Raw genomic sequence first — 19,810 nt, forward strand, 5'->3', positions numbered from 1 at the left:
ATGAATGGGAAGCCTCGAACATTTTGTCATTTTGGAAAGCAAGGAGGCTATCAAAGACTACTGAGGTCATGTTAAAAGGTCTCAAGAGTCAACTTAAGGAGGTTTCTACTGGTTACAGATTGGACAACTTGAGCATCAATAATAGTAATAACAACTGCAAGTGGACTAAAACACATCATGGATGTTTACATCCATGAGTTTATAATGATACCTAAAAACAAAATTTTAAAAATTATTGACAACTTTTGGAGTATATTAAGAAACCAAGTAACAATTTTGGAAACTTATTAATAAAGGAACAATATCAAGTATTTATCTTACCTGCAAGAATTATACTTCATGGCAACCAAATGGTAAATGAGAGGGATGTTCATCGTCATAGAGGTACTTGAGCTCATAAATGAGCAAGTAATGCTGGAATTAGGATATCAATATTTTGCATCCCAAATGCAATAATGGATCTAGGAAATGATCATCATGGGCTGAAAACATTACAAAAAGAGGGACAGCTTTTCATTGTGTGCCTCCTGATGAAAGTTCACACTACCGTTTATTAAGGTATTCTTGATTAAAAAGTCAAACCTAGATCTGATCAAGTCTCTAGATCTAATAACTACCAGTTTATAGGAAATACGGGGACAGAGGAATATGTTAAAACAACACACCAAGGATATAATCAGCAAAATGGAAATGTGGGAAATTCTACAGGTCAAACCACCTGCTTTCTTCAACAGATTAATTGCAAGATAAAAACAAAATCGGAGGGGAAACCAGTGGTCTGAAAGAGATTTAAAAGACATTTCAACCGGTGTCAACAGAGGACTTCATTTGGATCCTGATTCAAACAAATTATAAAAATATTTTTTAGAAACTTGAGGAAATTGTACATTGACTGGATCTTGTATGATAATAAGAAATTGTTAATTTATTTTAGGTGTGAATATTGGTAGTGTTGTTTATGTTTTTGAAATTTATGTTTAGGATATGTATTGAAATTTATGGACTAAGTGATAACGTATCTGGAATTGCTTCAAAATAGTTCATATTTGAACAAGTAGGAGGTACAGATGAATCAAGATCGACCGTAAGGTGGTAATTTGCAACTGAGTGATGGGATGCTTACAGTATTCTATTTTTGTATGTGTTTGAAATTTTCTATAATAAGTTAAAGAAATATGCAGTAATTTTAAACTTGAAAGTGAAATTCTCTATTTCTTAGAAGTTCGTTTTGTTTTGAAGGTTCTCATGTCAAAAAAAAGCTCTCTAAATTAGACCCATCCTCGTGTTACAGTACACCAACATTTTGAGTTAATTAAATGGAAACAAAGTAGATTTGGACTTGCATGTACCAATCTTGGAATTTTGAAAAATTGTCTAAAAGATGTCTAGTGAGCAAGTCTAGCTAGCAGAAAGTTCAAAAATCATTTTATGATGGTGGCTTGGTACACTTATAATTGAATCAACAATTTTGTTATGTGTCATGATGCAAATGGCTATAAAGTAGTATAGAGGAAAGAAAAACTTATTTCCACTAATGTTTTCTTTCAGGCATTTGACATTATCACAGACTGACATGGCGGCATTAACAGGAGGAAAGGTAATACCGTCTCAATATTAGACCACTTGATAATCACAAAAATAACAACAAAATAGTTCTTAAATGAACAACTTTTGCTTTTAACAGGGATTTCCCTTCTTGTTTCAACATATTCGTGATGGCATCAATATAAGACAAACTTGTAATCTGATTTTCAGCCTTTGTCGATACAATAATCGACTTGCAGAACATGTAAGTGCTGAGAAACAGTCTTAAAGATTTTTGGTAATTTGTGGAAGAATATTCTGAAATTATCCCTTTTGTTTTGCTTTGTTTTGTTTTAGATTGTATCTATGCTTTTCACATCAATAGCAAAATTGACTCCTGAGGTATGTAGACATCTGTTCATTCATGTTTTTCAAGCTGCTATCAGCACTGACAGTGCTTTCAAATGAACCTTTCTAATTGTTTTTGGGAAAAAATTTATCAAGGCTTCCCTCATAATACAACCACCTATTTTTAACTATGTAACTTGAATAAACTGAATTACCTCTTCACATCTTGTCACAAATGTCATTTTCCCAATTAAATTTACATATAAGTTGAATATATCAGAGTTCCACCTTGATACTGAGCTTTAAAGTTGTTTGGTTTGAAGCATATATCATATTGTACCTTAGAAGAAAGTAGACTAACCAGAATTCTGCCTAGGTGGATAAGTATATATTTTCATAAAATGAAAATATTATAGCTACTTTGATAATACATGTCAAATATTAATATAAATTATACCTCAGAGAGCAGAGGTTGCTACAGGAAACTTTTAATCTAAATTTTTCTATAAACATGGTTGTCTCATTAACAAGAGTTTTGATACATTTTTTCCCAAATTGACATCCAGAAAAATAGATGTTTTCTGTTAAATGTGGCTCCCACACAATTGACACTGTATCCTGCGCTCACCCTTCTGCTTTATGAGAGTTCAGGTTCATATGTATGAGTACTGAGCTCTCTAACCTAATACAGCAGATTTAAATGTGATCTGTAGAAGAGTTATACTTCTTTGTTTTCAGCTGGAAATGATGGGTTCAAACAGATCTAAATACACAGTCATGTACATGTCTTATAGGCAGCCAATCCTTTCTTTAAATTGTTGACTATGCTAATGGAGTTTGCTGGTGGACCTCCAGGAATGCCTCCCTTTGCATCTTACATTCTGCAAAGGATATGGGAGGTAAGTCTTGCAGCAGATGTTTTAGTGTTTATTTTTCCGAGGGCTTTATATTTCTAACAGTCACTCACATTTTAAGTACTAGTTTCTTCTTGCTTGGGTAACTCAAAATGGTTTTAGTAAGTCACAGGTGAAGGGAAGAAGAGATGCTTTAGTCAGAAGATCTAGGGGAAAAAAGAGTTCTTCCCTAGTGTCTCAGATGTTTAAAGATTTTCTCGTAGAGTCATAAGCAGTCTTCAGCCCATCCGAGGTCCTCATTCCCGTATCCTCAAAAAAGATTCCGTAAAGTGGTAGAAGCCCTAGAAATACAAGCCAGGTGCTTTCAGCAGTTGATAGAAAATACAGAGGACGCACCAACCACTTCCTTTCTTCCAGAGTTACTGCTGAGGTTACAGAATTTCTTCTTAGTGAGTGTTGGAAATGCCCACTCTCTAGACCAGGGGCCTGGCAAACTTTTTCTCTTCATAGTCCAGATAGTAAATATTTTAGGCTTTGTGGGCCATATGGTCTCTATTAGAACCATTCAGCTGCTGTTTTACCATAAAACCAGCCATAGACAAAATGTAAATGAGTGGGCATGGTTGTGTTCCAATAAAAACTTAAAAACAGGCAAACCACAGAAGCCGTAATTTTGGCTTCTGAGAGCCATAATTTTCCAACCCCTACTCTAGATTCCTAGGATTTCCTTTTCCAATGAAAAAAATCTTCCCAGCAGTATAGTGAGCTAGTTTTCATTCTCACTTATAGTAGCAGATTGGGCAAACAATAAGAAAAGTAAAGATGGAAACTTTAGAGAATTAAAAGCACTTTTAAATAACTTTGTAAACTTAAGACCTTAAAGGTCATTGAGTTCTCTTATTGGTCCTGTGTTAGAGTCCTTGGTTATTATAATTTTATTTTGTAAACTAATGACAGATTCTCCTTGAACATATTCCTGTTAATAAAAATAAGTTGCTTTAAAAATGGGAAAAAACATGGGTGTGAAACTTCTTTCAGGCTCTAGTTTTCAAAAAACTATTTAGCTTTAAAGTGTCTGATGCACATACCAAAAGTAAGTTTAAAAAAGTAACTGCTCATTCAGTTAGCCTTATATTCTGTTCTTGTCATTTTACTTGTAGGTAATTGAATACAATCCTTCTCAGTGTCTGGATTGGTTGGCAGTGCAGACACCCCGAAATAAACTGGCACACAGCTGGGTCCTACAGAATATGGAAAACTGGGTCGAGCGGTTTCTTTTGGCTCACAATTATCCTAGAGTCAGGACTTGTAAGTCAAATATTCAGAATTTAAGAAACCATTTTGTTGTTGTTCCACGTTTCGTTTTGTTTTTTGTTTGTTTTAAGGTGATCATAATATGCCCATTGTATAATACAGAAAGGCTCTTAGAGATATTTTTTTAAACGCCAAGGTTATATTAGTATTTGAAAACCTATGGCGATGTTTTACAAATATCTATAGTGTTTTTGTTTTTTTAAGGATAGGAAACTGTGTCTTTTCTTGGGTGATATCACCACCACTATCATTTTTGTTTCCTTTCTTGATAGAATCACAAAGCATTATCAGCATTAGTGAAGAGAGTAATGGGTCAGAAAATCCTGTCTTAAAAGTAACTTGAGAAGGCTAAGAGTAAAGTGACAATTAAAACACAAAATAAGCTGAGAGAAAATATTCTCTGAAGTTATGGGAGTTAAATGATAAATATCTTTATTGTACCCAGGCCAGAAGGGAATAAACAAAGATCTTGGAAGACAGATGGACAAATACCAAAAATAGATACTTCACAGAATAGGTAACTGATTGTAAATAAACACAGAGTATGTTTTCTTTTGATAGTATTAAAAGAAATAAAAATCAAAGTAGTTAATTTTTTTAATTCTTTAATCATTCAGTTTAATCATTAAGATCATATTTCCTAGTTTTCTGCTGAGAGGGCATACAATCAGTAACACTCCAGTAGCAGCAAGTACATCGAATACCCAGATCCATGTTTTTAAACATCATTTCCGATAAAATGAAACACAGCTCCTTGGAGAAATGGCTGATTGTAGGACTAGGGCAGGGAATATACAAGATGAGCCTGTAGCATCTTGTGGAACCAGAAAGTAAGGAAGTACTCCCAAAACAAAATGATGGGGGTATGTCAAAGGGACATAGAACCAACCTGAAAGAGCTCCCAATGCCCAAAGCTGGAACAATTTGAGAGAAAAAATAATTAACATAGCACTGAATTGTAATCCAAAGTATAAAATAAATACCCATGAGTCCATACTGATATAAATGAATGACTGAATAAACAAAGAAATGGAGAAGAGACAAATCTCCCATACAGAAGAATTCCAAAAAATGTATGTACATCTTCCCCCCCAAAAGGGAAACCCCCTTGAGTGTGAGCTTAGTGACTTGCTTTCAAAGAGTAGAGTATGAGGGATAGAGAAAATAACGTTAAGAAACTTGACAAACATTAAGTCAGGCAGATAATTAAGGTTAAAAATGTCACTGATAAGTCATGTTGATAGTATGTGCCCTTGATATGGTGTGATGCACAGGGCACTTCATCATGTGGTCTTCCTCCCAAAATCCCATAACCTGAGTCTAACCATGATACTCATCAGATAAACTTAATTTGAGGGACATTCTACAAAAATACCTGACCACTACTCCTCAAAACTGTCATGGTCTTCCAAAGAAAGTCTGAGAAAGTGTCACAGTCAAGATGAGCTTAAGGAGACATGACATCTAAATCTCATTTATCCTAAATGAGATCCTAGAAGCAGGAAAAGAACATTAGGGCAAAACTATTGAAATCTGAAATGTGGAAATTAGTTAATAGTAATGTGCCAGTGTTGGTTCCTTAGTCACAACAAATGTACCATGGTAATAATGTTAACAGGGGAAATGGGAGAAGGGGGTATAGGAACTGTCTGTTCTACCTCTTCTAAAATAAAAGGTTTATTAGGGGAAAACATGTTTCAGTGGTGGGTACACATGGCTTGGCGATGGTACTCTGCTCATAGGCTTTTTTTCCTGCCAGTTTAGTTAACCCCACAGTAATGGGATATTTGTAAGAGCTGACACATATGCTGGTTGGTATTTATGTCCTGACTCCTGACCATAAAACAATTAAAAACTTTTGCTGAACCAAACAAACAAAAAAACCAAAACAAAAAGAAAAGCTTTTTAGCTAGCTGGTACACCTAACATTCATAGTAGTGCTAAAGAAATAGCATTCTCATACACTGCAGTGACATTGTAAGTTAATATTACCCTTATGAAATGCAGTTTAGCAGTATGTACCAAGATCCTTAATTTTTTTTTCCCTTTTTCAACTCAGTAATACCATTGCAGGGATTCTGGTATAAGTAAGTCATCCAATATATGAATGTCCAACAGCATTATTTGTAAGTGTGAAAAATTTTTAACTAGATGTTCAGATAAGAGATAAATTGTTATGCATCATTTAAAAATTATAATAGTGAAGACTATAGAAATACGAAAAAATGCTTTTGAAATAATGTAACTTGAAATCGGGGCCCAAATATTTGAATAGAATCAGTATGACTCAGTAAGAATGAGGGTAACATGGATAGAAGAAAAGCTACAGAGAAATACTTGTAAATCCTACAAAATAATTTTAAGGAATGACTTTAGAATATTTAGCGAAAAGAAAATGGTGACACAATAGGTGTCTTAAAATAGTTGAGTTGCCATATAGAAATGGACGATTTGTTCTAAGTTCTCTAGACCCAGGAATTTTTAAGTTATAGCAAGGCAGTTTTTAGAAAGATGGTCTGTTCTTCTACATTGACTTCCCTGTTTGTTCTCAAAGATAAAAATAATTTAAAAGTCGTGGGGTTTTTTCCCCTAGCAGAACTTACTTTTTATTTAAAAGCAAATAGTTTTTATAGAAATAAGTAGATGGTTAGGTATGTGATAAAGCAAAACAAAATGTTAATTGTAGAATTTATGTGGTAGGTCCATGGATCATTATTTAGTAGAATGTTTTCAACCTTTCACAGTGTTCAAAATTTTTTCAAAATAAAATGTTGGGGTAAAAGTATTTAACTTAAACTGAATAATTTTTTAAATAAAATTATTTTCTCAATTGCAGTTTTATACAAATTTGATCAAGATGACACCTAAATGCCAAGTTTTTATATTTGAAACACATACCAAACTGAGCCTAACTGAAAACAGGCTAATCAGAGCAATATATAGGTGATGAAATATGTAGAAATGGAGTATTGTGCAAAAATAAAGTTTAATTTGACATCCATAAAAGAGATTACAATTAATTTTAGAAACCCTAACTGTATTTGCTTTGGTAGTATGATGGAAGTTATCAAATTATAGGTAGAATAGTGGGAGACAGAATTAGTAGGTGTATTGAAAAGGGTTATACTAAGGCATTAGATGCCTTGAGTAGGCTCTGTAATGAATGTTGTTAGGACGATTAACTCATGAGTCTGACAATCAAGGTTTGAATTCCAGCTCTGCCACTTGCTGTGGAAAATGGGGTAGTCATACTGTTTTAAGTCTGAGTAAAAGTGGAGATAATAAAACTAATACCAACTACATAAAGAATGTGTTAAATTTAAGCATTTGATAAATGTTAGCAGTTCTTGTTGTTGTTTGTATGTTACCATTATCATCGTCATCATCATCATCATCATCGTTTCTCGAAGTCAAGTCTGGGCTCCCCCTTTATCTGTGTGACCTTGGTCTTTGCTTCTCTAAGATTCAGATTTTCCACTGTATCATCACCTACCTCCAGGATGATTGTGAGGGATTAAATGAGATAATATTTGCAACGTACCTAGCTTAGTGCCTTGCTAATAGTAACTCCTTTTACAGATGGGTTCAACTAATGAGTCATTATCCTCTCAGAATTATACCATAGGCTTAATAACATTTTCCAGGTATGTTAAGGAAGGGATTCTTTCTCTGCATGCAAGGTTAGCCTAGAAGACTTTCAGAGATTTTCCAAAGTTAATATTCTATAATTGGCATATATGTATATAATCTTTATAATACAAAAGGCTTTTAGATAGATCTTATTCTATCTTTATAATGTAAGTTTACCATTATCTACAAAATAATACTGAATTATTTTGTAATAATTGATAAAGAAGAGGAAAACTAAGACCCTAAATTAATGATTTGATATGTCAGACAGCGTTATGTAGGTCTTCTGGCTCCAAATGCTGTGTTCTTCCTGTTAAACCATATTATTCCCTGCGAAGAAATAAAATGATAAAACAAATGGGAAAATTCTACGTCTTGGGAAAGCTAAACAAAAGAGGTTTAAAACTTTCTGTTTATGCGATTGTTGTCACCACTTAAAAAATAGCAGTGACAAAATGGAAGGCGTCTGTTTTTGTCATTCCTTGGGATTTCTCTGGTACCAGTGGTAGAGCAGAAAGATATTAAAAGAGATGTTCATGTCCCTTAATTTTTATTCATTTTAATTTTTAAAGGGAAGAGTGACTTTGTGTTTAATGACTGCTCTTCAGTCTATTTTATATCTTGTAAGCATCTGACAGTTTTGTTTTACATTTTATAGCTGCAGCTTATCTTCTGGTGTCCCTTATACCAAGCAATTCATTCCGCCAGATGTTCCGGTCAACAAGGTCTTTGCACATCCCAACCCGTGACCTTCCACTCAGTCCAGACACAACAGTAGTCCTACATCAGGTCTACAACGTGCTCCTTGGTTTGCTCTCAAGAGCCAAACTTTATGTTGATGCTGCTGTTCATGGCACTACAAAGCTAGTGCCCTATTTTAGCTTTATGACTTACTGTTTAATTTCCAAAACTGAGAAGCTGATGTTTTCCACATATTTCATGGATTTGTGGAACCTTTTCCAGCCTAAACTTTCTGAGCCAGCAATAGCTACAAATCACAATAAACAGGCTTTGCTTTCATTTTGGTACAATGTGTGTGCTGACTGTCCAGAGAATATCCGCCTTATTGTTCAGAACCCAGTGGTAACCAAGAACATTGCCTTCAATTACATCCTTGCTGACCATGATGATCAGGATGTGGTGCTTTTTAACCGCGGGATGCTGCCTGCCTACTACGGCATTCTGAGGCTCTGCTGTGAACAGTCTCCTGCATTTACACGACAACTGGCTTCTCACCAGAACATTCAGTGGGCCTTTAAGAATCTTACACCACATGCCAGCCAATACCCTGGAGTAAGTAAAATGATAACTCTTGTATCTGTATCCTCAAATTGATTGGAAATACCTGTTTTTCCCATTGTGGGATGTAGCGACAAAATATGGGAGTACAGTCTGACTTTAACTGTTCTTTCTTAAAGACTTAAGGTTTATTTGTTTTCTTGAATACATGTATAAAATGTTATAAAATTGGTAAGTGTGTGGATAATTTTTCTTAGGTTGATACTGAAATTTTATCTCTAATGGAACTTACTTATGTTAATTTGTGGTTTTGTTAATGAGTCTTTCATATATACCTAATGAAAAAGTTCAGCTTTGTGGTACAGTTTTAAGGAAGTGAGTATTTACTGTTTAGATATTATCAACATATACATACTATGCTAAGCTGTAAGCTAGACAATATTTTATCTTAGCTGTAGTATTACCTAGGGTTTTTTTATTTGTTCACACTACGTTGAAGTGAATGAAATGGCTAAGAGGTGGGCCTATCAGAGTACAAATATATACCATCTAAATCTGATCCCTTTTTCTCTGCAGACTATAGGTTTTATTTAAAATTTTCCCCTCTCCATGTTAGGCTGTCATTCCTGGATATTTCTTTTCATTGTTGCCTCTTACTCTTTGTTGTAAACTCAAGCTTACACCAAGAGGGTATACATCTGGGAAGGGGGTCGGAAGCAGAGTGCAGAACGCTTTTTCAAGCTGTTGTCAACCCAGAGGCTAAAAACTGCTAATAAGAAAAATTTTTTGCTTACTTTAAAGGGAGTATAGGAGAAGGAACTTTTTCAAGACATTTTCAAGACATTCAACATTTACTTAAGAGCTCAGTCAAATGACTACAATAAAGGGTATTTTAAGTATTGGTATCCTTGAATTGTGTGCTACACTTCTTTTTCCTGTTGAAGGAAGAAAGGACATTAACTGTCCTTTAGACATAATGTAGTGAATTGTTATTTCTCACCCAGAAAGAATAACCTTATTTCCTGTTAAGAAAGTTAGAATGCCTATAATAAAGGAAAGAAAGTGAGTATATTAAGTACCAAAAGAGGTTCAAAGCCAAGGTTATAAGAATACGGAAGGAGAATGAGAGTCTGCCGAACTTAGAAGGAGTTAGGACAGAATTTATTAAGATTCAGTGGATTTTTCTCTATCGCATTCACATAAATAATCTCCGATTTAGTTACTAAACATGATGTCTGTAAGTTAAATATACCTTTGATGAGTGCTGGGTGAGTTAGAATATTTATCCCCTAATGTTGTTAGGCATCAATGAAATGTAACATCTTTATTTTAGAACTTATCAGTTAGAGATTTTTTGTGAAAATGGTGCTTAAATCAATTTTTGCCATGAAAAATATGAAGGTTGGGGGTTTCAGGTCTTTGATAAGTATGTATTAGAAGAACAGCCCTTTCCTAACATGCCCATGAGTAAATGAGTTTATAAAACCACAGCTAGTGATTTTACTAGAATATTAGATCCCACATTTCATCCATCTTGAGCTGGATCATCTATCAGTCTAGAAAAATCATTCCAAATGTTGGCACAAAGGGTTTTCTCAAAGCAGTATTAATTCAGGTGTAATTGAGGGGTGTAAAATCTTTGTGACAGAGTAATAATTTCTCATTTACTATAGAAAAGGGGGGCAAAGGATGGGCATACCATCTCTGGATATATTTGACATTATAAAGCTAGTAATTTAAACAGTTTTAAGACTAAAGTTGAATAAGTTGAATTTACTTGTAGTTTTTAATCTGGAAATTCTATTTTAAGATTATTTTCTTTTAGTGAATAATATATTGCATTTTAAAAATAGAATCCACTGCTAATTTTATAATTATTCTTGGATGGTACTGCAATCTAACTTAATTTGTGTAATTTTAAGAACTGGCTAATGAGCATAACACTTAGAAATGAGAAGAAGATAGATCATCATAATGCTTATTTGCCCTTTTCAGGCAGTAGAAGAACTATTTAACCTGATGCAGCTGTTCATAGCTCAGAGGCCAGATATGAGAGAAGAAGAATTGGAAGATATTAAACAGTTTAAGAAAACAACCATAAGTTGTTACTTACGTTGCTTAGACGGCCGCTCCTGCTGGACTACTTTAATAAGGTAAAGAGATATTTTCTGGTGTTTTTTGTTTGTTTTGTTTTTACAAGTGAAGGGATGGGGACCATCATCTTGACATTTAAAGAGGAATAATTTAAATTATTTATAACTGAAATTTTACCACTTCTTTAAGGTTATTGGGAAAGCATTTAAACCTTTAGACACCTTGGAGGAATTTATATTTTGAGAGTTAATTAGCTACTTTTAATAGTTTTTATTTTGATTTGGTTTTGGATTATCTATGTGTGTTTTATCAGAATCATAGAATTTTAGGGTTGGAAGGAACCTTAATGTACCATCTTCCACCTAAAGCTTAAATCCTCCTCTCTGTGACAGTTCATTCTAACTTATGCTTGGACAGTTCAGTCCTAGAGGTCTCCAGAAATAGCTTACTCCATCTTTGGATAAGTTTCATTGTTAATATGTTTCTCATTTTAGTTAGCCCAGATCGATCTATCTTTTTTAACTATAGGAATTCGCCAAAATACCAAAATATCTTTACAGTTAATTGTTCAGAGCTACAGAAGTTATTGAATGACTATAAAGGAACTGCTACAAATTACACTTAATTTCCTTTAACTGTAGAAATTAAGTCTAGGTTAATTTCTGTATATTAAATCTAAGACTTGGGGCTGATGTCTTTTATTAGGCCCACATTTTTTGGCAATACTTTTTTTTTTTTTTTTGCGGTACACGGGCCTCTCACTGTTGTGGCCTCTCCCGTTGCGGAGCACAGGCTCCAGACGCGCAGGCTCAACGGCCATGGCTCATGGGCCCAGCCGCTCCACGGCACATGGGATCTTCCCGGACCAGGGCACAAACCCGTGTCCCCTGCATCGGCAGGCGGACTCTCAACCACTGCGCCACCAGGGAAGCCCCTGATTATTTTTTTTAAAAATGAAGAAAACATCTCATTAAAGTAGAAGGATTTCCAGTTGTACTATATAATAGCAGTTTCCAGTACCTAATAATGAAATAAAGTCGATTAACAGGAGTAATGCAGCTACTTTTGGATGATTATTATATAGATTATTTTCAAGGCCAACATATGTTTTCGGTTTTTTTTCCCCCCTCCTGTTGTTCTTCCCAGTAACTAGCTGATGAGTGCTTCAATAATACCAAGTGTATTTTATTGTTATCTGGAACTTAACATACTGTAGAAGATAAACCCATTATAAAAAGAAACATTGTTTCTACTGAAACTTTAAAAATATTCCTGTCAGCACCTCTCTTCCACCATTGTGGATAATTAAGAGTTGACTAGTGTAATACTAGTAGACATAACTTTTCTCTAAGTTGCACTGAGGGTTTCTTATTTAATATTATCTTTTATTATATTACTAAGGACTAGATGTAGCTGTCTCTTTTTGTAGGTAAGAAAGTAGAGAACCTAAATGACAATTTACTTCTATTTTTTTTTTATCACCTAAGTGTTCTGTTCAGATTCAGAGTTCTCAAACTGGTCTCTGTTTTCTAGTGCCTTCAGAATACTATTAGAATCTGATGAAGACAGACTTCTTGTTGTATTTAATCGAGGGTTGATCTTGATGACTGAGGTAAATACTTTATTGCGTTTTACTGTAGATTTATTTCAATTTAATGTTCTCACCCAAACTTCTTGTTTTGTGGATATTTAAAGTTTATTGTAAACTGTTTTACAGGTGTCTGGATTTTAAATATGCAGATCAGTAAATGCTAATTTACATTCCAAGAAGAATTAGGTCACAGTTTTTGGGTGCTGTTTTCTTTTTCCATAGTAATTACATACTTTTCCCCTCAGTTTGTATTTAGAACACTTGAAATAGACTAGTTTTATAAATTCATTTGTAAGACTAGAAATGGATGAGTCTGTAGGATTTAATTGAGGACACACATAATTTCTCAAGAGTGTGTTTATTTGACCCAGTTCCTCATTAGAGGAAGCTAGTGAGATTGTTACAGCTGGTTACAATCAGCTGTTAATTTTTCCCATGATTATTGAACATCCACAACTGTGAGATGATTTTAAGTCCACAGAGGTGCATAGTACCCTTTAGTCTGATAATGGAGGTAAGATGAAAGTATATGCCAAGGGCACCATGAAAATTAAGAGGTAGGATAGTCTTTTCAGTTAATGGTATTATAGAATAGGAATACAACATGTGAAACTGCACTTTGAAGAATTTGGACTTGCAGAGATAAGCGGGAAAACATTTAGATAAATGACTTAATCAGCACAAAGGCAAGAAGGTATTGGTTGTATTCAACAAATACCAAATATTTCTGTTTGGCTAAAACGAAAGTATGTGAAGAGGAGTAGTGAGAATTTCATTCTTTCATTCAACAGATGTTTGAATGTCTACTCTGTGCCAGGCATTGTGCTAGGCACTGGGGATACAGCAGTGAACAAGACAGACATGGTTCCTGTCCTCACAGCTCACAGGTTAAATGCCACACATGTACATTGTTCAGATTATGTACTGCCACAGATTCTAGGTTATGAATTTTCAGCTGTGAATTGCGAATAGTACATAGGCTATGGGGGACTGATTTGAGAGGATTAGAAAGAAGGTGTATTGGTGTAAAATGAAATAGGAAAAAACTAAGGATTTCATTAAGCTAGTACTGTTAAAGGAATCAAAAGATTTAACAAGCCAATATGATTAAAGGAATTCCTACCTTTTGGAGTTCTTTTACCTCTTTCAGACCTACTATTTTGAGTATGACTGACAGCTATTTCACCACTGTCTTTCATAGAAACCCTGGAAGGTTAGTTAAAGCAGTCACCTATTCTCCCCAGTCTTCCTGTTGCTGCTGCTTTGTAATCTCTAAAGCTTGCAGTCTTAGAGATATGTACTTAGAGCAAACAGTAGCCCCCCCCCAAAAAAAAATCAGATTAAGTAAATTATTCCTTCAAAGTAAAATGTAAACACAAAATATCACAGTGTCAACTGTGAAAGTGAGGACTATTTTGTATTTTAAAAGAGCTGAATGGGAGCATTTGACTTGTAGATAGAAAGCAGATACATTTGCTTTTGCAGATATGCACACACATAGTCTTAGTCTGAAAACATCTGTCATAGAGGATGAGCAGTACCATTTTGTGGCTCAATAAAGTAAAAGTGAAATGAAATTTTTCATTTTTTTAAATCACTTGTAGTCTTTCAACACACTGCATATGATGTATCATGAAGCCACAGCTTGCCACGTGACTGGAGACTTGGTAGAACTTCTGTCAATATTCCTTTCAGTTTTGAAGTCTACTCGCCCATATCTTCAGAGAAAAGGTTTGATTAATCCTACTTCTTATTTTTGTTAGTTTAACAATTAAAGAGAATCCACATGCTTCAGAGAATTTGTCTTCTTCTCTAATTTATGTACGGAAAACGGGGCTGATGTTAGCTAACCATTAGGAAAATGTTTATCATGACCTCCTGATATAAAACTGGAATGATCTTGTCTATTTTCTCTATCTCTGCCTGAGAAATAGGCAAGCATGCTATAAGTGTCAAGATTTAGGAGATTGGAAAATATTTCTAAACACAGTAACAACATGAGTATTTGTGAAGTTCCTCTGGCTGGAAACTTACATGGCTTAGGTTAAATCATTTATTTTCAAGAGAAATAACTATAAAACAAACATCTCTGTGTCCCTGTAAAGTAGTGTGAACTTTGAAATGCATATAAATTCCTAGAAAATGGGGCATATCATCACTTAAAATATGTGCTTTTAAGAAATACAGCAGGTTTAACAATAGTAGCCATCTCATGAAAATAATCACTTAGCTTTCACCAAAGATGTTTATGTAATTAATTTGGATTTCTTAGTGTAAGCATTCTGTAGTTTACAACAGAAAATAATTGTGAGGAAGTTTGATCTCAAATGGCATATTTACATATGCTTTTGTGTTTGCAGATGTGAAACAAGCATTAATCCAGTGGCAGGAGCGCATTGAATTTGCCCATAAACTGTTAACTCTTCTTAATTCCTATAGCCCTCCAGAACTTAGAAATGCCTGTATAGGTAAGTTACTTGGAAAATATAGCTGTGTAAAAACCTAGTGGAAGAACATTTTTGTGGGATTGTGTGTGTATATGTAAGATGTAATGTTAGTTCTGTAGGGTTTGGAAGACATTTGTACTTCTTATGTGTGACTTATACTGGCCAGCAGATCCTAAGAAAATCGAGTTCTGTTTCTTAACATATCAATAATTAACTATGTCATTATAGGCAGGTCACTTTATATATGGGCTTGCTGACCTAAGGTTATCTCTAGATCTCTTACAGCTCTGAAATCTTCTGATCCTATTTAAACAAGGTAGAATCATGCAGATGTTTACAGATTAGAACTGACATTGTAAAGAGTGGGGGTGATTATTTCCCTGTGAGTTCTTTTGCCTGAAGATACTTCCTAGTAGCTCTTCTTAGACTCCTGAGTATTTTATATTTTTACTAATTGCATATTTATAATGATAATTTGTGTCTGTTAAAGGACCCCCTTGTTTTAAATTCATATTGAATTTTTTACTGCCTTAGAAGCCATTTAAATAATCTTTAGAGACTATAGCTACTTATTTACAATTTCTCAAAATGACATGTATAACTGTCATGTAGAAGCAGTCAGTTTTGGCAGGTGTTGGCCTGATGTTCTGTAGAATTACAGGCCTACACTTCTCCATTAAGAGGGGAAGGGTGCAGGACTTCGTGGCAGTCCAGTGGTTAAGACTCTGCACTTCCACTGCAGGGGGCACGGGTTCAATCCCTGGTCAGGGAACTAAGATCCCACAGGCTGTGCAGCGTGGCCAAAAAAAAAAAAAAGGAGGGATGCATAGCAGTAACCTCTAATTGCCAGAAACTCCGCCAGTAGCCTGTCATCATGAGCTTTACTCCTGTGTAATTACAGGATGAGAATCAATCCAGCTAGCATCATGAAACATTAAAAGTAGATTAAGGATTCTCAGATCCAAAGAATTTTGAACCTTAGATTTATAAGCTGCTTTGGTTGATTTTATGAAGATACATAATCAGTATGCATTAAATATTTCCCTCAGTGTACTTCTCCATGATGCTTCTCTTAATAGTTTTAAACTTTGGTTTCTAAATGATGCCCGATTGTTGTTTAGTAACTCTGCTGATCCGGATTTGATTAAGCATCAGACAGAATTTCTCCCAGAGTTAAGTGCTAAAACAGTTTTAGACTCTAAAACTTTTTAGCTGCCACACTGCAATCAGTCACCCCAGTAGGATTTGTGAGTTTGAAAGTAGCAGGTAACATACTCCAGTTTTTTAATACCCAAATTGTGTTTTTATTTTCAGATGTCCTCAAGGAACTTGTGCTTTTGAGTCCCCATGACTTTCTTCATACTCTGGTTCCATTTCTACAACACAACCATTGTACTTACCATCACAGTAATATACCAAGTATGTATTCATCTAGCACGGTGGTGAACATGGTTGGCATTTAATCTTTCTGCACACTGAAACATGGAGATTTATTTTTTCAATTTATTCTTATTGTACACTTTTAATGTCTTAGTGTCTCTTGGACCTTATTTCCCTTGTCGAGAAAATACCAAGCTAATAGGAGGGAAAAGCAATATTCGGCCTCCGCGCCCTGAACTCAATATGTGCCTCTTGCCCACAATGGTGGAAACCAGTAAGGTATGTTGGGATGCCAGGAAAACCATGTTTTTCTAGTACACAGTAATTTGAAATTCCCCTCTGGCAGTTATGAGTATATTAGACTTAAATGATCATTTTGTGGATCCTAAGAAGATTAGACTCATTTGGACTTTTTCCTGCTCTGAAATGTTGGTTGAATATTTGCAAAATCAACAATAAGCACAAGTAGTAAGTTTTTTTCCCCCTCAAAAAATATCCTAACAGACTCATTAGTATTTGTCACTAGGCTAAATTATAAATGGGTCATATATCTAAATCTGAAAGGTCAAGTTAGGTACTTACTATTGTTTATATTTCGCCATATAATCAATGACTTCTTTTACTGCCCTCTAATTATAATCCTTTGACCTAAGCCTAATTATCACTGACTGATAGATTTATCATCATTTATAGCCTAGTTCTTGTTCTCTAATACTTAACTCTAAAATAATGCTAATTCTAAATTATAGAGAGAAGGTACATTGACACAGGATAATTTATCTCAGTTCCAACACTTTTCTAAACAATTTTTCCACTTTTTCCTCACCCAACTTTATTCACATTCTCCCTTGCCCGCTGTCTTTAGATCTTAACTACATTTAAGAAGTTCTTATAAGATAAAATATTTAAAATAATTAACACTGTAGTAACCATTACAGAAATTATTTGGACTCTATTTCAAAAATCAAATTTAATTCACTCTTCTTGATGATATGTCTATAGAGCTCAAGTGTCACATTTTAAAATCCTACAGTAATTTTACTTTATTAAAGTATATAGAAATAAGGGGTAATTTTAATTGAAGGCATTTGCACACTGAAAATAAACTTGTGGCAATTAAGATCTTAATAACATTAACAGAAACTTGGAATTTAAAACTAGGTTCTTATAGAATTTAAATATTTAATCAGCTTTTTAGTTAAACTTATTACGTTTGCACAAAATATGCTCTTTAATTTATTATACAATTTAAGTGCAACCATTTTATCATCTTTAACCTTCAGGGCAAAGATGACGTTTATGATCGTATGCTGCTAGACTACTTCTTTTCTTATCATCAATTCATCCATCTATTATGCCGAGTTGCAATCAACTGTGAAAAATTTACTGAAACATTAGTTAAGCTGAGTAAGTATAAAAGATGAGCAGTAAATTCCACTGAATTATTTTAAGCCCGTAGCCATTCAGGAAGGGGAGGAAAAAAATGAGCCAATCCTTTTTTTTCTTTTTTAAAGTGAATGTTTAAAAATATTAATTATTCTCGGGAACATTTTTATGTTTATTAAGAAAACACCAACTTACTGGTTTCCATTGAATAGTTCTTCCCAGAGTTTCAGCTGGCTTATAAAGGAGTGTGGAGTAGGGCTGATCACTTTTGTACATAGAAGCCCAAGTCCTCCTCCATCTGCCCAGCAGAATTTAAAAACAAAAACCAAAAACTGCTCTGCTTAGGGAGGCAGGCTTAGAGATGGACTTCCCCAGCCCTGATCTGAGGGTAAGATGAGATCAGTAGTGCCAGCTGGCAACACCGGGAGCAAGCCGAGTGGACTTGCCAGGGTGAAGCAGAGGTGCATATATGAGTAAATTAGGAGGTAAGTCTCATAAAATAGAGGGGTGAGTGAGAAGGGAAACTTGAAAAGGAAGATATGAGAAATAGAAAAAATAATCAGTGAATTATGAAGGGGGGGAAACCTTGAATTATTTTTATGTAATATTGTCTCTCTGAGGATGTGCCTGAGATCTCTTAGAGGACTGTTCCCTTTGGGTGACTTTTTCCAGCTGATAAGTCTTTAGAAGATAAGTAGCCCTCCAGGTGTCCCTTATCTCAGGACCTCCAGAGTTCTCAGGCTCTGTGTGCCCTGTGAATCTGATGTCTTTAGGGATGGCCCAGGATCCTCTCCAGTGTACTGTAGGTTTGTTTCAGAGCATGGGAAGTGAAATACTCATGGAACCACCACCCAGGTCAAGAAATAACAATATTACCGTATCCTAGAAGTTCCCCCTTGTGCTCCTTCTCAATCACAACCCCTTCCTTCCTGTGGAAAAGGTTTTGGTCCACTATAGATAGGGCGAAAGATGTGAAAATACCTTAGGTTTTGTTATCCAAGAAGAATGAAGTGGTAACAACTGTCAGGGATAATTCCTCTTCAGAAAAACCATCTTATTGGTAAGTGTTTAGAGTGTCTTCAGATTTGAAAGGGTGTTCCTTCCACCTGTTTTCATTAGCTAGTTTTATATATATGTGGCTGAAGATTGGGGGGTGGGCGGGTGAGGATATATTCGGATCGGCCATTTCATGATTATATAATTGGGTTGTGGCACTTGGTAAAAAGCTAAAACCTGGCAGTGGCAATGATCAAGTGTGGGGAAATATCCAGGAGATCTAGTAACACAGCCTTGCTCCCAGATAAGAAGGAAGACTTATAAACATGCTGACCTTAAGAAAAGTTCTTAGTAATCGTGTTAATATGATTTATACCAAAAGTTACGTGAGGAGCTATTTTATCTACTTAAACAGCTCTGCCAAATAATGAATGTTCTACCCTGTGTGGGACTGTCTTCCTCATCAACACAAATACCTAGTTTTGGGGAAATTAAACATGGGGAGGAGAAGGACACTTAGCCATCCATATTAGCTGAATCAACTTCCATAATATTTTATGCTCTCATCACTTATACTCAGGAAGCACAGTTGTCCTGGCTCGTGGTGTTTGGTTCTCTACATAAGCACTATTCTTTAGAACTTTCTACCAGGATGGAAATATTCTCCAGCTGCATCACCATCCACAGTGTGATAGCCACTGGCCACATGTGAGTGTTGAGAGCTTGAAATGTGATTAAGGAAGTGAATTTTTTATTTTAACCAAATTAATTTTAAATAGCCAGATGTGGCTGGTGGCTACTGTATTGCGTAGGACAGCTCTAGATATAAACCAAAACCTTAAAAAATTGAGCAGGAAAAAAATTTTTTCATGGTTATATCTTAGTTAATGTAGAAAATTGGACATTGTTTTAGATATGAAGTAAAACAGAGACCTAAAAGCAGTGCTTATGCTTCTTACAAATGGAAGAATTAGGTCCCAGTGTTTGAAAGTAACTCCCTCTTCTAG

General features: G+C 34.9%; 1 protein-coding gene across 9 annotated transcripts in view; it reads left to right on the forward strand.

Moving 5' to 3' along the window:
• Positions 1-19,810, forward strand: part of USP34 (ubiquitin specific peptidase 34) — a 231,689-nt gene that overhangs the window by 200,463 nt on the left and 11,416 nt on the right. For 6 of the 9 annotated variants that reach the window (XM_073791350.1, XM_019942617.3, XM_073791344.1 and 3 more), the window contains 13 exons: positions 1,549-1,597; positions 1,685-1,789; positions 1,882-1,926; positions 2,667-2,771; positions 3,887-4,034; positions 8,329-8,963; positions 10,905-11,062; positions 12,537-12,615; positions 14,199-14,325; positions 14,955-15,062; positions 16,356-16,460; positions 16,576-16,700; positions 17,705-17,828. In XM_073791350.1, coding sequence (XP_073647451.1) covers positions 1,549-1,597; positions 1,685-1,789; positions 1,882-1,926; positions 2,667-2,771; positions 3,887-4,034; positions 8,329-8,963; positions 10,905-11,062; positions 12,537-12,615; positions 14,199-14,325; positions 14,955-15,062; positions 16,356-16,460; positions 16,576-16,700; positions 17,705-17,828 — 1,913 coding nt within the window. Of the gene's footprint in view, positions 1-1,548; positions 1,598-1,684; positions 1,790-1,881; positions 1,927-2,666; positions 2,772-3,886; positions 4,035-8,328; positions 8,964-10,904; positions 11,063-12,536; positions 12,616-14,198; positions 14,326-14,954; positions 15,063-16,355; positions 16,461-16,575; positions 16,701-17,704; positions 17,829-19,810 lie in introns of those variants that run through there. The other 3 variants (XR_012325688.1, XM_073791347.1, XM_073791349.1) reach the window with 3 other exon arrangements.

Source organism: Tursiops truncatus, chromosome 14, assembly GCF_011762595.2.
Source record: "Tursiops truncatus isolate mTurTru1 chromosome 14, mTurTru1.mat.Y, whole genome shotgun sequence".
In the NCBI taxonomy this organism is placed as follows: domain Eukaryota; kingdom Metazoa; phylum Chordata; class Mammalia; order Artiodactyla; family Delphinidae; genus Tursiops; species Tursiops truncatus.